Raw genomic sequence first — 14,362 nt, forward strand, 5'->3', positions numbered from 1 at the left:
AAGATAGAAAAGAATTCGGAATTAATTAGAAGAAAAAAAAGGGGGGGGAGCTACAAATCTTATTTATTTCCACAACCCGACTTTGTTGAAAGATTGAAGAAATATTAATGGATTTTGAAGAGAAAGTGAGGGGAGGAAAAAAAAAAAAAAAAAAAAAAAAAACTTGTCCTGCATCTAATGTCATTTTTTTTTTTTCAACAATTTTAAGATTTTATTTAGATGCATCCAATATTTTGCAATTTTTCCAATCTGTGACAAGTCTGAAATAAGTACGACAGAATCAAATGCTGCAAATCGGAATAGCATTTTCAACTATGATGCTTCAGTTTAAAATAGAAGTTGACCATTCATGCATTGCAAGAAGATGCAGATGGAATGGACGCATATGTTTCTGTTTATGAAAAACGATTAAAATTATGGATTAAAAAAAAAAAAAAAAAAAAAAAAAAAAAGCAGCAGTGGCAGCATTCAATGAAGTTAGTGTTCATTAAATATGAGAGGATTACAAGAACTGAGTATTTGCAATGATCAAAAGAAATTCTTTGGATTAAACAAAAGAACTTGAGATTATCAAGACAAGAGTAGGATTAAATGTCAAATGCAATTAAAAAAAATCCTGGTGGTATTGTTTTTAATTAGATTTTCGGTCTCACTGTTGGTATTTTTATTTTTTGACTTAGCTTTAGATATGTGTGGCTCTGTGGACTTTTTCAAGCGTTCAGTCATGTAGGACTAATATTTCACCCCCCCCTTTTTTTTTTAAAAAAAAAAGCTTCATGAGCAAAATAAAAGGCAGGTCTCTTATTTTATTAAATTTCAGCAAATAAAATTACCATTGTTTGCGACAATACTATCTTATTCAATATTTTGCTCTTTTTTATTGAGCACTATCAACAACCTTGTTGAATTCAATGGTTTTTACTTTTGGATATTTTTAATCTGCTACTACCGACTGAAGCAGCTTTCGCCAAAGGAAGAAGTTTCATGGTGATATCAAATCCATAAGCTGTCTCCAGTCACTTGTACATGATGACATCAGCATTTTGCTGTTGTTTCTGGAAGGTATCGAGGTCCTCCTACATAGAGCATCTGCCCAGTACCGTTAAATACTGACCAAATGCTCAATATATCACTTTGATGAACAGATTTATATTTTTGGATTCCTATAGATCTTAAGAATCTTTGAATGATGATTGTCAGAAAGTAAGAAACTCCAAGATGTGAGAGCAGATCCAATGAAATCTCCAATCTCCACAAAATCTGCATATTCGGTTTAACGTCTATTTTACATATTAGTACGTGTTGAACAGCTAAAATATAGATTTCTAAAGACCCCCCCCCCGTCTTTATCATTCAAGTTGATTTTAATCACTTCATCCTACATTTTTGTCAACCTTCCGATAAACTGAAATTGCTACCCCAAACTCTTCTACGCCTACTAACCCAAGAACTCTCACACATTCTTCCAACATGGCCGCTCTCCTGCACACATCTAACTATACTGTCCACATTTAATCTTCCTCCAAGGCTATCAAAACTAAACTCATCTTCAAGACTGACAGTACACACCCATCATTTCATTTCTCACCATGCAACACATCCTCAACCTTTGATGGTCAGGTTTCACTTCCACACATTTTTACACTGTACACATGCCTGATAGTCTTTTCCTGCAGTTAACCGTGATTACATTGCTGGTTAGTGAATGCAGAAGTTATTTTATTCAATCCTAATTCCTACCTTCTGTGCTCCAATGGTATCACCAAAATAAAACTTACAGTTCTCATTTATCTCCATTGTTTTATACTCAAACTGATTATCCTATCTCAAGCTTCCACTGCATTTCTAGTATAGCCAAGGAAAAATTAAGATTCAAAATAAAGAAATTCATTGTTTAGACAATAAAAGGTTGTTGACAGGAAATGTAAGTAGTCTACAAAACAGTTAAATAAAATGACCAAACAAGAAATTTTAAATGTGGATTTATTTTAACTATCGAGTCACCATTCATCATGAAAGATCTTAAGATAAAAATAAAACCTTTCATTAACTGTTTACAAAATTTGGGGCCTAAAATTTTTTTTTTAAAGGGAAATTTTAAAGGTTTTGTTTCAATTTCAAAAGATTTTTTTTTTTTTTCAAATAAATCTACAAACCCTCCCCACAAAAAAAAAAAAAAAAAAAAAAAAAAAAAAAAAAAAAAAATTAAAAATCCCATAAAGTGAAAAAAATTTTTTGGGGGGGGGGGGGGGGGGGGGGGTGAACATAAAATTAGAATTAAATGCACTTTAATATAACCAAGTTTCGCATCATTTGATTAAAGTCATTTTTATTGAAAAAAAAAAAAAAAAAGGATATACATTTGGCAAAGTTATTTGCAGTTTATAAACCAGTCAAACTAGTTGAATCATAAAACACTAACAGAAACACTATATTTCGTTTCAAACAAGTTACAGATCAATGTATCGTGCATGTGACTACATATTTCATCTGACTCGACGAGTCACTAAAAACAATTTTAAAACTTCCAATAGAAAAGAATGTGGATGTACAACTAGCATAACTTAATTAAATATCAAATTTTCACACGATAAAAAATATTTACTTTTCCAAATGTGAAGTCGAAAATATAAAAATCTACAATTGAACGAGATCAATACAAATATATCGTAAAGAGGAAATTTTAAAAGAGTTAATAAAAAAAAATGTTATTTTGTAAGTTGCAAAATAAAATTAGGTTCTCGTCCAGAGTTCCTGCTATAAAATAAAAATATCTGTATGATGTATGGACCCATAATGAAATGAAAATATATTTTAAAAGTTAAGTACATTGATCAAGCAGATTTTTATAAAGAAAATCAAATTTTATGAATAACAAAAAAGCAGTCGTCTTGTCTGCCATTTTGAAAACAACTTTCGAAAAAAAAAAATAAATAAAAATGTGGGGTGGGGGAGATAACTAAATTCAAACTTACAAGATTTATGTTGTAATGTCTACAAATTCCCATTAATCACTTAAAATAATTTTCTTTCTAATAACGAAAAAAAAATACTTGATTAATTTACATAATGTTTTTAACATGATATTTTCATTTCGCCAAAGGTATGTACACTCTGCAGATTTATCTAGTGTTTTTTTTGTTTTGTTTTTAAATATAAGTGGAATTCTGGATCAGAAACTAAAATTCAAAATTAGGCTGAATTCTTACTTTGTTACATGAAACCAGTATAAAAATTAAAAGTGAAGCTGCTAAACGAAAAGAAAACTATTACAAATTGGTTATGCTTAAAATGAATAGCTTTATGAAAAGGTAAGTGAAAAGTTGTTAAGTGGCCTTTATGCAACAATATTTTAAAAATATAAAAAGTTAAAAAACATTATCATTTTCATTCAAAGAATATTTTAACAAAAAACAAAATGTGTTAATAAAACCAATTAACTTTCGACAATCTATAAAAAAAAAATTTTTATTTAACAAAAAAATTGAAATCATAAATGCATCATAACAAAGATGGGCTCCCTCTACCATGTTAGAACATTTACTTATACCAGAGAGTATCTTATATCTTTAAAAGACTAAGTTCATCCACGCATTGTTGCTACATTTGGACTGGTACATCTACCACTCTTAGACAGGACGATTAAAAAAAATAAAATTTAATAGGTCCCACATAATCAACCAAGTGTGAATGCTGCATCTGTAGACAGTAGACCTTAAGGTTTTACAGAGATTTTCCTTCTAAATGCATATCTTCATGAAAGCTGAGGATGCATTTCTTCCAGTGGATAAAACACATCAACAAATAGTTTGGACATTTCTACATCCTAGCGCATTACATACAGTGCCTCACATTCCCAAATGGTAACCCATCTAGTATTGGGCAGACTCCGTTTTGCTTAACTTTGGTCATCTGATGTGAATGGTGTGTTAACATGACATATATACCAACGAGATGATCACATTGACACTTCATACAACAAGGAAGAGAGAAACACGACTATGTTTGCTTCTGCTTCAAAACAGCACTCACCCTGGGCAGGTTAAACTGGCTTCTTCATGGCAATATCAAATTTGCAAACAGTCTCCAGTTGCTTGTATATCTATGCCAGGAAAGATAACTTTAGTTTTTTTGCAGGGAGATATGGACATCGTCCTACATACAGCACCTGGTATTCCCAATTGGTCACCCATCTAGTTCTGATTAGGCTCAACATTGCATGTTTGCACAACACTCCTTCTACAAAGCCTGTTTTTAGATGACTGAACATTTGCAGTCTCCTTCAGCTAAATAGATTATCACATAAGATCTATGGGACTACATTGCCGAGTCAGATACTATACCAACCAACCCCCACCCCCCAACATGCACACACAAGTTTCTATGAAGTTTTTTGGGGTCTTCATGAAAAAAAAATTAAGATATATAGGTAGAGGCAATCTTTTTAATAAAATTACAAAACTCTAAGAGTAAACTTAATGTGTGTGTGTGTAAGTTTATCATGATAAACTAATAAAGAGATTAATTAAAAAATTTAGAATAATCTAAATATTAATTTAGACGTCGTACGTCCAGTGTCACAATAATAAAAAAAAATCATTACAAACATTAATTTATGAGAAACGAATTACCTCCCTTTATAGTCGCTCTTTATTAGTTAAAAAAATTATTATAACCATTTCTACTCCAAAAGTTTTGGCTGTTTACAGTTTCAAATTGGCTATTCTATTTTATAATTTAAAAAAGTCACGTTGAGGAGACCAAGTTATTTTTATTATTATTATTATAGTTTCTTTTGAAAAATTAAAATTAAAAAACCTGTGCAAGTGAATTGACATCTGTTCCTTTATAATTTATATAAAGAAATTATTCAGACCCCCCCCCCAAAAAAAAAAAAAACAGTATTGGGTTTTGAGTTTTCATTAACAAAAAAAAAAAAAAAAAAAAAAAAAATCTAAATTTTTTTTTTTAAATCAATTCTTTTAGTTTTAAAAAGTTAATTTGCTAAAATTTGTTTTGAATTTGAGGTTATTTGTTTTTTATTCGTGTTTTAAAAATTTTCAACTACCATAGAATTTTCACAGGTTCTGCTAATATAATTTTTTTATCAAATGATTAAAATCCCTTTTCCTGAAACTTCCATTGTCAATACAAGATAGTCATAGAAAATTTAGTATTTATTTTTTCTCTTCGTTTTGTTGGGAATATAAACTAGAGAGGTTGAACACCTTATAGAAAGAAAAAAAGACGTCTGATGTTGACAGCTGCTATAGAGTCTTATGTAATTGTACAGTTTAACCAAGACATTAAAAAAATGAAAATATCGAAAAAAAAAAAATTTGAATTGTATGTATCCGTAATGGAATGAAGTTCTCCGAAAAAAAAAATTTTCACTTAATTTCATCAAGTAGTTTTTTTTTTGACAGCGAAAAAACAATTTGTTATGATACTGAGCAAAAGGTTTGATGTTTGGCAAGAAAAGCTAGTATTAAAGATGGGGAGGGATGTCGGCACTTTAACTAGAGTTATCTCCCCGTGGCGTGTTCAATAAATTTTATAATGGCCGACTTCAACGCGCTCTCATAAAAACCCGTTTTTCCGCTGTTAAAAAAAAAAAGCAAAAAACTACTCAATCAAATTAAGTGAAATTTTTTTTTTTTCGGACATCTTCAGTCCAAAACAAATACGTACAATATAACCTTTTTTTTTTTATATTTCTTAATGTCTTGATTAAACTGTACAAGTATCGAGTCTTAAAACGATGCCTGCTGCACGGTTAACGCAAATTTTGAACAGAAACTTGGTCGCATTAAAAAAAAAAAAAAAAAAAAATTATATCACATTCGGTTTTCTAAATTCTCGAATTGAACTTGTAAAAATCATGTTTTCAAGTTTTTCTAATAAATAACAGAGACATGTTGTGAAGCTATCGTAAACGTTCTACTCTTATTTGTGAAAGGAGTATCGTAGAGGGGTTGGTTGTTAGGATATTTCCATTTATCCATATTGTTGGATAGTTAAGAGCATTCACAAATAACTGAAATCTTATTTCATGAATTGGAGGATTCACACCATGAGAAAAGACGATGCTTCAAGAAACTTTCGATGCAGTCAATGCAAAGATTAGTCATGATTCAGATACAGTTACAGATTCCAATTCTTTCAAATTTTTAAATAATTTTTTTTTTTTTTTTTTTTTTTTTTTTGAGGACAGGGTACCTAAAAAAATAAAAATTCATGTAAATTGTGCATATACTTTTGCCAACGTAAAAATATACTTGGTTCTATAAATTATACGGCACAATCACGTTGACACAGCGGTTTTTGCCAGATCACCAAAGTTACGCAACATTGAGCCTGGCCAGTACCAGATGGGTGACCATTTGGGAAGGCGAGGCACTGTATGTACGTCGAAGTAAAATACCAGGTTGAGAAACTGGCGCAGTCTATCCTTCTCTCGAGGGTAGATGGGACTCTCTTAAGCTATGGTAAGCACTCCATCTGGTGATAGCGTCACAAAAAAAATAAAAATAAATAAAAATGCCCTTGATGACCTTGGGATAGCATCAAATAAATATTCAGCTACCGAAAAGATTTAAATCACTACAAACTCATGTAGGGAGTTCAATCTCGGCTACAACCATGCTGGATGAATAAATTTTAGTTTTATTGATTGTTTAAAAATAAACATTTATCACTTCATCAACATGAGCAATGGATAATTAAGTTCGAAACAAAAATAAAATAAATCCTTTTTAGCCTCAGAAAACGGGCACAATTTTTTGAGATTTTGTTTTGATTTTTTGATTCCCAAATCCAATGAATTGTACTAACACAAGTATAAACACAAAACTTAACATTCTATACAACCCTGTTGGGTGGCGGAGCATCTGCTTTTCAACAAGCCACCTTCAGTATGTGTATGTGAGATTCTTTTGAGGATCCTTTTTATATTTGACTGGTGTACAATTAAAAGATGACAAATTTACTTACTACAGACATCCATTTCCTTTAATAAACTTTCATCGCACTAAACAGCCCACAGGAATGGATGGAGGGGGGGGGGCTCTCAGTAACTTCAGATTTTACCACACCACTCAACTAACAATATTGATAACTTTCTGCACTTGACAATATCCACACACCTCCAATACGAAAGATTAGTTTTGAAACTCGAGTGTTAATTCATATTGGAATTAAAACTATAAAAAATATGACAAGAAAAAAAAAATGAAAAAAATCATTAAGATGCATACATTCGATCCAATTGATTAACAACGAAGATGCCATTTCAAAGGGAAGCATAACAGACAAAAGTACATTGCATTTGTTTCAATAAATTCTTAAGACATTTTATAAGGCATCAATTTAGAGCCCATCAATATCGATTTTTTTTTTTTATCAAGTCTGAACTTAGTTTTAAAATACTGAGATTTATTGGAAAAACTAAAGACGAAAAACCAAATAGAACCATGATGAAGGTGATAAGGCAGCTTAATCCCCTCCAAAATAACTCTAGGAAAATATACATCTGTACAATGTACATAGCTGGGACAAAAAAAATATTTTATTCCAAAAATTACATAAATTGATTAAGTAGTTTGTTTTTTTAAATAAAGAAAATAAAATTTTATAAGTAACAGAAGAGCAGCTGTAGTATTGTCCACCACTTTAAAAACAATCTTTAAAGAAAAAGAAAAAAAAAAAGGATAACTCAACAAGAATTCAGACTTACAAAATGTATACTGTAATGCCTATAAATTCCGATTGCTTACAAATTTTCTTTATAGAAATAAAAGTACTTGATCAATTACATGATTTTTGGAATATGATTTTTTTTATGGTCACAGGTGCATACATCATACCAATTTTTATTTTTGCATTTTAATATAAGGGAATTTCTGAAGAGGAACAAAATATTTTCCTCGTAGATCAGAAGTAACACTTCTGAAACTAAAATAACAGTATTTGAAAGGACAGAAATGAGAATCAAAAAGTTTGTATTTTAAGGAAAATAGAAAGTGGATGTTGCATTTACTTCCCCCAGCCTCATAACCTTTTTTGCTCCCCTTATTTTTATCTTTAGTCCTCATATTCCATGAGCGACGTTTCTGACTAAAAAAGGAAAGAGTTGGCGTTTTCTAGGTCAGAATTTATTCCACCTAACACTTATCATTGGCAAGTTTTTAACCTTTAAGTAGTATTTTTTTTTTCAGCTTTTGACATAAAGTGGCTTTTGCCTGGAGCGATTTGCACAAAAATTATTTTCCCCAAATTAAAGTGTTGAGAGAATAGATGGAAATAATTTAAGTTTTGTGTATTATTGGATTTTAAGTTGGAGGAGGATGAAAATAAAAAAAAATGTGAATTGGGTTCCTTCATTTCTTCCTGGTATATAAATATCAGAACTTGAATCAAGGTTAAATATAAAATTGATTACATTCAAAATAATCAAATCAAGATCTCAAATTGCAAAATATAATTTTAAAAAAAATTGAATAAATGCCACAGCATTAAAATTACAAGAATTTTGTTTCAATACAAAATATAAATAACTTACCCATCATCATAACTGCAAATGCCGATCCCTTGCATTAAATTCAGTTCATCTGCACATCTCGTTCTAAAATTAGCAATCAGAAATGATTTTAGGATAGAAAAAAAAAAAAAAAAAAAAAGAAGACAATTACTATATATATATGAGAGAGAAAAAAAAGAAAGGAACAAATTAAGTTATAGGTCAATTAACGTTTTGTCTTTATTGTAAGACTTTTTCAGGAATTTTTATCGATCTCGTCGGAATACTATTCTTATTACTGTCATCATACATGTGTGCGTGCGTGTGCGTTCCGTCTGTAATATGTGATAGTGTAATTTCTGTAGGAAATTTTGAAGAGCTTAATGCATATGAGAGCAACAATAGAAGTTAAAAGACAATCAAAAATTTCAGCCGAACCTTATTAATTTAAACCCGATAGATAATAGAACATTTTCAAATGAGCAAGTCAGTTGAACGCTTTCACCTAGAAAAAAAAAAAAAAACCTATAGCGCACAGGGTCCCCCTCCACAAGTGACAAATTTACTTTTACCATGACTAATGTTTGTGCAATTTTTTTTTTAAATTCCAAAGCAGTGTTATTAAGAAAAGTGTGAACAAACGAACAGGAGTGAATTACTCTATCCAATCCCTCTTATCAGGGGGACAAAAAAATAAAAAGGGGGGGGGGGGGGGAGAAGAAGAGTAACACCAGAACACGAGCTTTTTTTTTTTTTTTTTTTTTTTTTTTTTTAAATCATTTTTTCAGTCAGATGGCAGCCTTCAACTAGCTCACCCGATTGTAAAATACACTTAAAAATTATATTTTAATATATATAAAAATCTGGACAAATTATTATAGAATTAGAGGTAGGGAGTACTGGGTCGGGTCTTCAGATTTTGGTGGAGACCCCCTCAGATCAAAATATGCACTAAACCTAGGTAAGAATCGAAAAAAAAAAAAAAAAAAAAAAAAAAAAAAAAATCAAAATTCATCTGTTGGCGCCATTTTTTAGATTTTTAGGCTCCGGGGGCTCAAAAACGCCCATATACCCATCTTTGCAAAAGAAGGGATAAGAAATAGCAGTTGAAACTTAGGTATTTTCACTTCTTTTGACTTGGTCAATGAATTAGGATAGGAATGACACAATGTATAGCTAAACTGAGTTTTATTTTAGCATATAAAAGTCATTTTTTAGTACAAAATCGGGATTTTAGCACAATTTTCACAGTGATTTACACCCTAGATGTCATTCATTTTGCGGAAAGAAATACCCTTAATCGTCCAGTGTTCCAAATCTGGTAAATTTTACATAAGAATGTTTCTTACAAAGCTTCATACAAAAATTGTAAGTGTTATTTAACTAGTTTCCCAAGGGGCTTGGGGACTAGTACTAGTAGAATCGAATGATTGATAACATTGCAGTGTTATTTGAGAAAGGAGTTGTTTTGTTTATTTGGTCAGTTCAAAATGAGACTCTGAAATGTAGAGTCTCCTTGCTATGTTATTTTTATCATAATCATAGCACACAGTTGAAATCTCGTATGGTTCTTGACGAGACTCATCTCAGCAACCAACATGTCGAGATCGTGAGGATGTTACTGGATAGTGAATTGCTACTGAGTCAGTTGAACTGTCTTTCATTGTTCACGTACAAAGTCTCATTACCTCTCCTAAATCTTGTTGAGGTAGGAACGCAGGATGATCTGTGCAAAATTCTTCCAAAGTTGTTTGAGGATCTTTCAGTTGGAAAACTGGACACCTTGGAAGCGTACACTGTTCAATACAGACATATAGATATTGAGGAACCGACATCTGAGTTGGAGATAAAACTTTTGAAAGATATGTGTGTACATGCATCCAAAACGATCAAACTTCAATGTGGTAGAGAGTACGGATTTGGGCAGTACAATGACATTCGTGCCACGCAAATACACAAGTTGACCGTGGAAGAGCGAAAAGACCTGGAGAGCAACAATGTTATGTATGAACGAGAACTTGGAGTATTCGATCATCGTGCTATTGTTTCGAAATGTAGGAATAACAAGTTCAAAGCAAAATCCTTGAGAAACGATATGGTCTTGTACAGTGTCATTGGATGGTGCATCAAAAATTTCGACGGCAATTGCAAAACTTTTGAACAAAAGAGAAGACGAATGGAATGAAGAACAAAAGACTCTTCTCCGTCTAAAAGTTGAAGAGAAGATAAAGAAAGCGATGAACGCAAGCAATTACACTACTAAATTGCTCATAAATTGTAAAAGTTGGCGTGGTCCGTGTGTTAGTTCTGAAGAATTGATGTCGGTGCTAAAAGATCATTCAGAATTACAAGAGAAGATTGTCCTGACTGAGTTAGCATATTACAGAGACACCCACAAATCAGATGTAACTGCAAATCCTGAACTATTCAAACTCAACAAAATCACTCATGAAGAGCGGCTTATGAATCTTTGCGCACTCCTGGATGGTTGCCCGGTATCCACAAGAATTCCTCTGCCCACTAATGATGATGCCCTAAAAGCCATCACTTGCATTCCACGAGTTGCAGAGGAAATGGTTGAGTTACCTTTAATCCTGAATGTGAATCAGATGTGTGTGGTGTTGTGGACAGTAAAGGGGGTGCCAACATGGTTTCTGGGGTACTGTACTAAAATCCTAGACAACCAGAAATACGAAATTGAACATTTGGAGCGTGTTTATGAAAGGAAGAACTTAAAATGGAGGTACCCAAACCCAGATGATAAGCAAACTATCGATGCAGATCAAATTGTCGAATGCGAAATCAACGGAGACTGGGATGTTCTTTCGGACCGAAACATGCAATTCACACTGCACAACCACAAAGAGATTGCAGCCAAGTTTGATGGATTATTGTAGTGCTTGTAGTGTATATCTGAGTCACTTTTGTTAAGTCTGTTAAGCACTTGGAAATCATAAAAGGACGGGATTATGTCGATTTCGGCCTATTTTCAGCAATTTTAGGTCCAATTTGGCCAAATTCACCCCTAAAATTGCCCTTAAAGACCCCAAGACCTGTCAATAATCATGGTTCTCTGCCTTATATGTGTGTCTGAAGTCATTCATATTCATTGGGAATGAACAAGGATCGATTAAGTGACCGAGAACAGGATTTTGGCAATTTCGTCCTATTTTTGGCAATTTTGGGTCAAAATTTGGTCTATTTCTCTTCAAAAAAGGCCCCAAAAGATCTGAGACCTGTATATAATCGTACTCCAATGTCTATTTTAGGTATCTACAGCAATAAGGTGGACGAGGATAATTTATGTGACCCAAGATGGTTTTTGTGATTTTTGCCTGTTTTTCGGCCAATTTATGGCCAATTTTGGCCATTTTTTGACCGAAATTGACCAAGAATACCACAAAACCTGTTTAAATACATGACCCTGTGTCATTTGAAACTATTTATATCCATTAATGGGCATTGGAGATACACAAGCAAAATTATGCCTTGAAATCACTCATATTGACATTTCGGACACATATTTCTTGAAAAACCAGCCCCAGATCTAAAAAATGCCGCCAACAGATGAAAAATTTTTTTTTTTCAAATTTTTTTCGATTTTGACCTAGATACACCTTATATTTTGATTTGAGGGGGTCCCCACCAGATTTTGAAGATGTGACCTTTTTTCGACCCAGTACTCCCTACCTCTAATAGAATCAGGATTTCAAATGTAAAAAAGAAAAAAAAAGAAAAATATTAAAGAAAAAAGTATCTGGTTGCCATCAGCTAGAATTGAAACTAAGCAATAGATAGAGTTTGAAAATATGGAGACAGACAGACATGGGGAGTTTTATAAAAAAGATTAACTTGATCTGTCACGATATAATAGCAATCCTCTATTTTATGATAAACAGCAATGTGTATTTGTACGTTTGTAATCACTAGGGCTGTGACAACAGCATATTCTTTTCATTGTTTTGACTCTTTAGTCTTTATTAAATCGTTAATATCTTATATGCTTTTATATAGACTGATGTGGTTCTCGGTTTATTTACTGTGTCTTACCGTGTCGGATATATACTTGAGAGTCAAAAGAATGAAAAGAATATTCTGTTGTCACAGCCCCAATAATCACTAAAAATACGCATGAAAAACAATTGTGTTTAAAAACTAAAGATGAAGAAAAAAAAACAAACAAAAAAAAAAACTTCCATTTAGCTCAGACAGCACATTGTTAGAGAGACGTAAGGGGCTACTGTGATCAGGGGATAAATTTATTTGCGGGCATCTAGAACAGCAAGTTGTTTGTTTACATTAAATTATGTCAGATGGTAAATTCAAAATGCTGAAAACAAAATTTTAAGATAAGACTTAAGTTGATTATATGAAGGAAATCTTTTTCAAGAAAAGTATATTCATTTTTTTTCAAATATTTTAAATAAATTTTTTTTCTTTTTTTTTTTAATATGAAAACTAAGAATGGAAATCAAAATTTTTAAATGGAAAGTATCTAAGAAATTTGTTTTGTTTTTGCAAGAAAAATTTCAATAAAATAATTTTTCTTTAACAATGGAAACAACTATGATCTAAAACTTTTTTTTTTTTCAAAGAATAATATCATATAAACGATTTTTTCCTATTAACAAAAACATCTGTTGACAGCTGATACGTAGTTGCACAGTATTTTTCTGGCTGCTTTTCCGACAACTTACTGTCAGAAAATGTTGACGGGATCTTGTGTCATGTTCTGGATCATTAGTACGATTAATATTGCCAAATAAGTAAAAGGACATCTTTACAATTTGCGGAACAATTTTTGATTCACACATATACATAAAATCGATTTGATGAAATATGCATTCACAAATGAAAAAAGAAAAGTACTTACTTTGCTTTTGCATGTGTTAGGATGTGCGATTTGAGATTTGTCGATTGTGCAAATTTCTTGTTGCAGCCGTCAAATGGGCAAACATATGGCCTATCGCCAGTATGTATCCGCACGTGTGTCCTCAAGTTGAAATCCAAAGAAAATCGTTTGCCGCAGCCTTCAAATGTGCACTGATAAAAGAGAGAAAAAAAAAAGTCTTTAAATGTGCACTAGGAGAGAGGAAAACAAATGCCACATTTTTATTTAAACATTAGAGAACCACAAATTTGGTTTAAAGGTTTCCAATTGTTTATAAAACGAAACCTGGAACTCTTTCAGAAAAATCTTTACAATCTACATACTTGTCATGGAACGATTTTTTTTTTTATTCAAATAAAATAAAGGGGAAAAGATGGAAAATAAAAAAAATTTTTTTTTTTTTTACCTGAAATGGCTTTTCACCAGTATGCACTAACTGATGTCGCTTCAGTTTGGAACTTTCAACAAATGCCTTGCCACACTCAGCACATACATGTACACGTGGGCCATGGGTGTGAAGATGTTTTCGCATCGCGGAATTGTCTCGAAACATCTTATTACAACCCTTTACAAAAAAAAAAAAAAAAAAAAAAAAAAAAAAATTAAAAAGTTATATTTTCATAAGACAAAATAAAAAAATTCTCTAAATAATTTGTACATTAAATTATTACTAATGCAGGGTCGAAAAAAGTCAGAATCAATCTGGGGGGGGGGGATTTCAGGTCTAGCATCTGGGCTATTACTAGGTCTATGACAACAGAATATTCTTTTCATTCTTTTGACTCTCGGGCACATATCCGACACACTTAATCAACTGAGAACGGCATCCATCTATATAAAAACATAAGATATTAACAGATATATACTCAAGAGTCAAAACAATAAAAAGAATATGCTGTTGTCAAAGCTCTAGCTATTACTTAAAAAAAAAATTCAGAAAAAGAGCTAAAACG

The 14,362-nt window shown here is 31.9% G+C and overlaps 1 protein-coding gene across 3 annotated transcripts in view; it reads right to left on the minus strand.

Moving 5' to 3' along the window:
* Positions 1 to 14,362, minus strand: part of LOC145256350 (transcription factor YY2-like) — a 46,563-nt gene that overhangs the window by 13,910 nt on the left and 18,291 nt on the right. For all 3 annotated transcript variants that reach the window (XR_013863980.1, XR_013863979.1, XM_080115167.1), the window contains exons 5-7: positions 13,816 to 13,974; positions 13,392 to 13,561; positions 8,561 to 8,623 (exon numbers count right to left, since the gene is read on the minus strand). Coding sequence is in view for 1 of the 3 variants with exons in the window: in XM_080115167.1 (XP_079971293.1) it covers positions 8,561 to 8,623; positions 13,392 to 13,561; positions 13,816 to 13,974 (392 nt within the window). In the remaining 2 variants the exon portion in view is untranslated. The remainder of the gene's footprint in view (positions 1 to 8,560; positions 8,624 to 13,391; positions 13,562 to 13,815; positions 13,975 to 14,362) is intronic.

Source organism: Euprymna scolopes, chromosome 32 (assembly GCF_053919585.1).
Source record: "Euprymna scolopes isolate OS-2025 chromosome 32, ASM5391958v1, whole genome shotgun sequence".
In the NCBI taxonomy this organism is placed as follows: Eukaryota; Metazoa; Mollusca; class Cephalopoda; order Sepiida; family Sepiolidae; genus Euprymna; species Euprymna scolopes.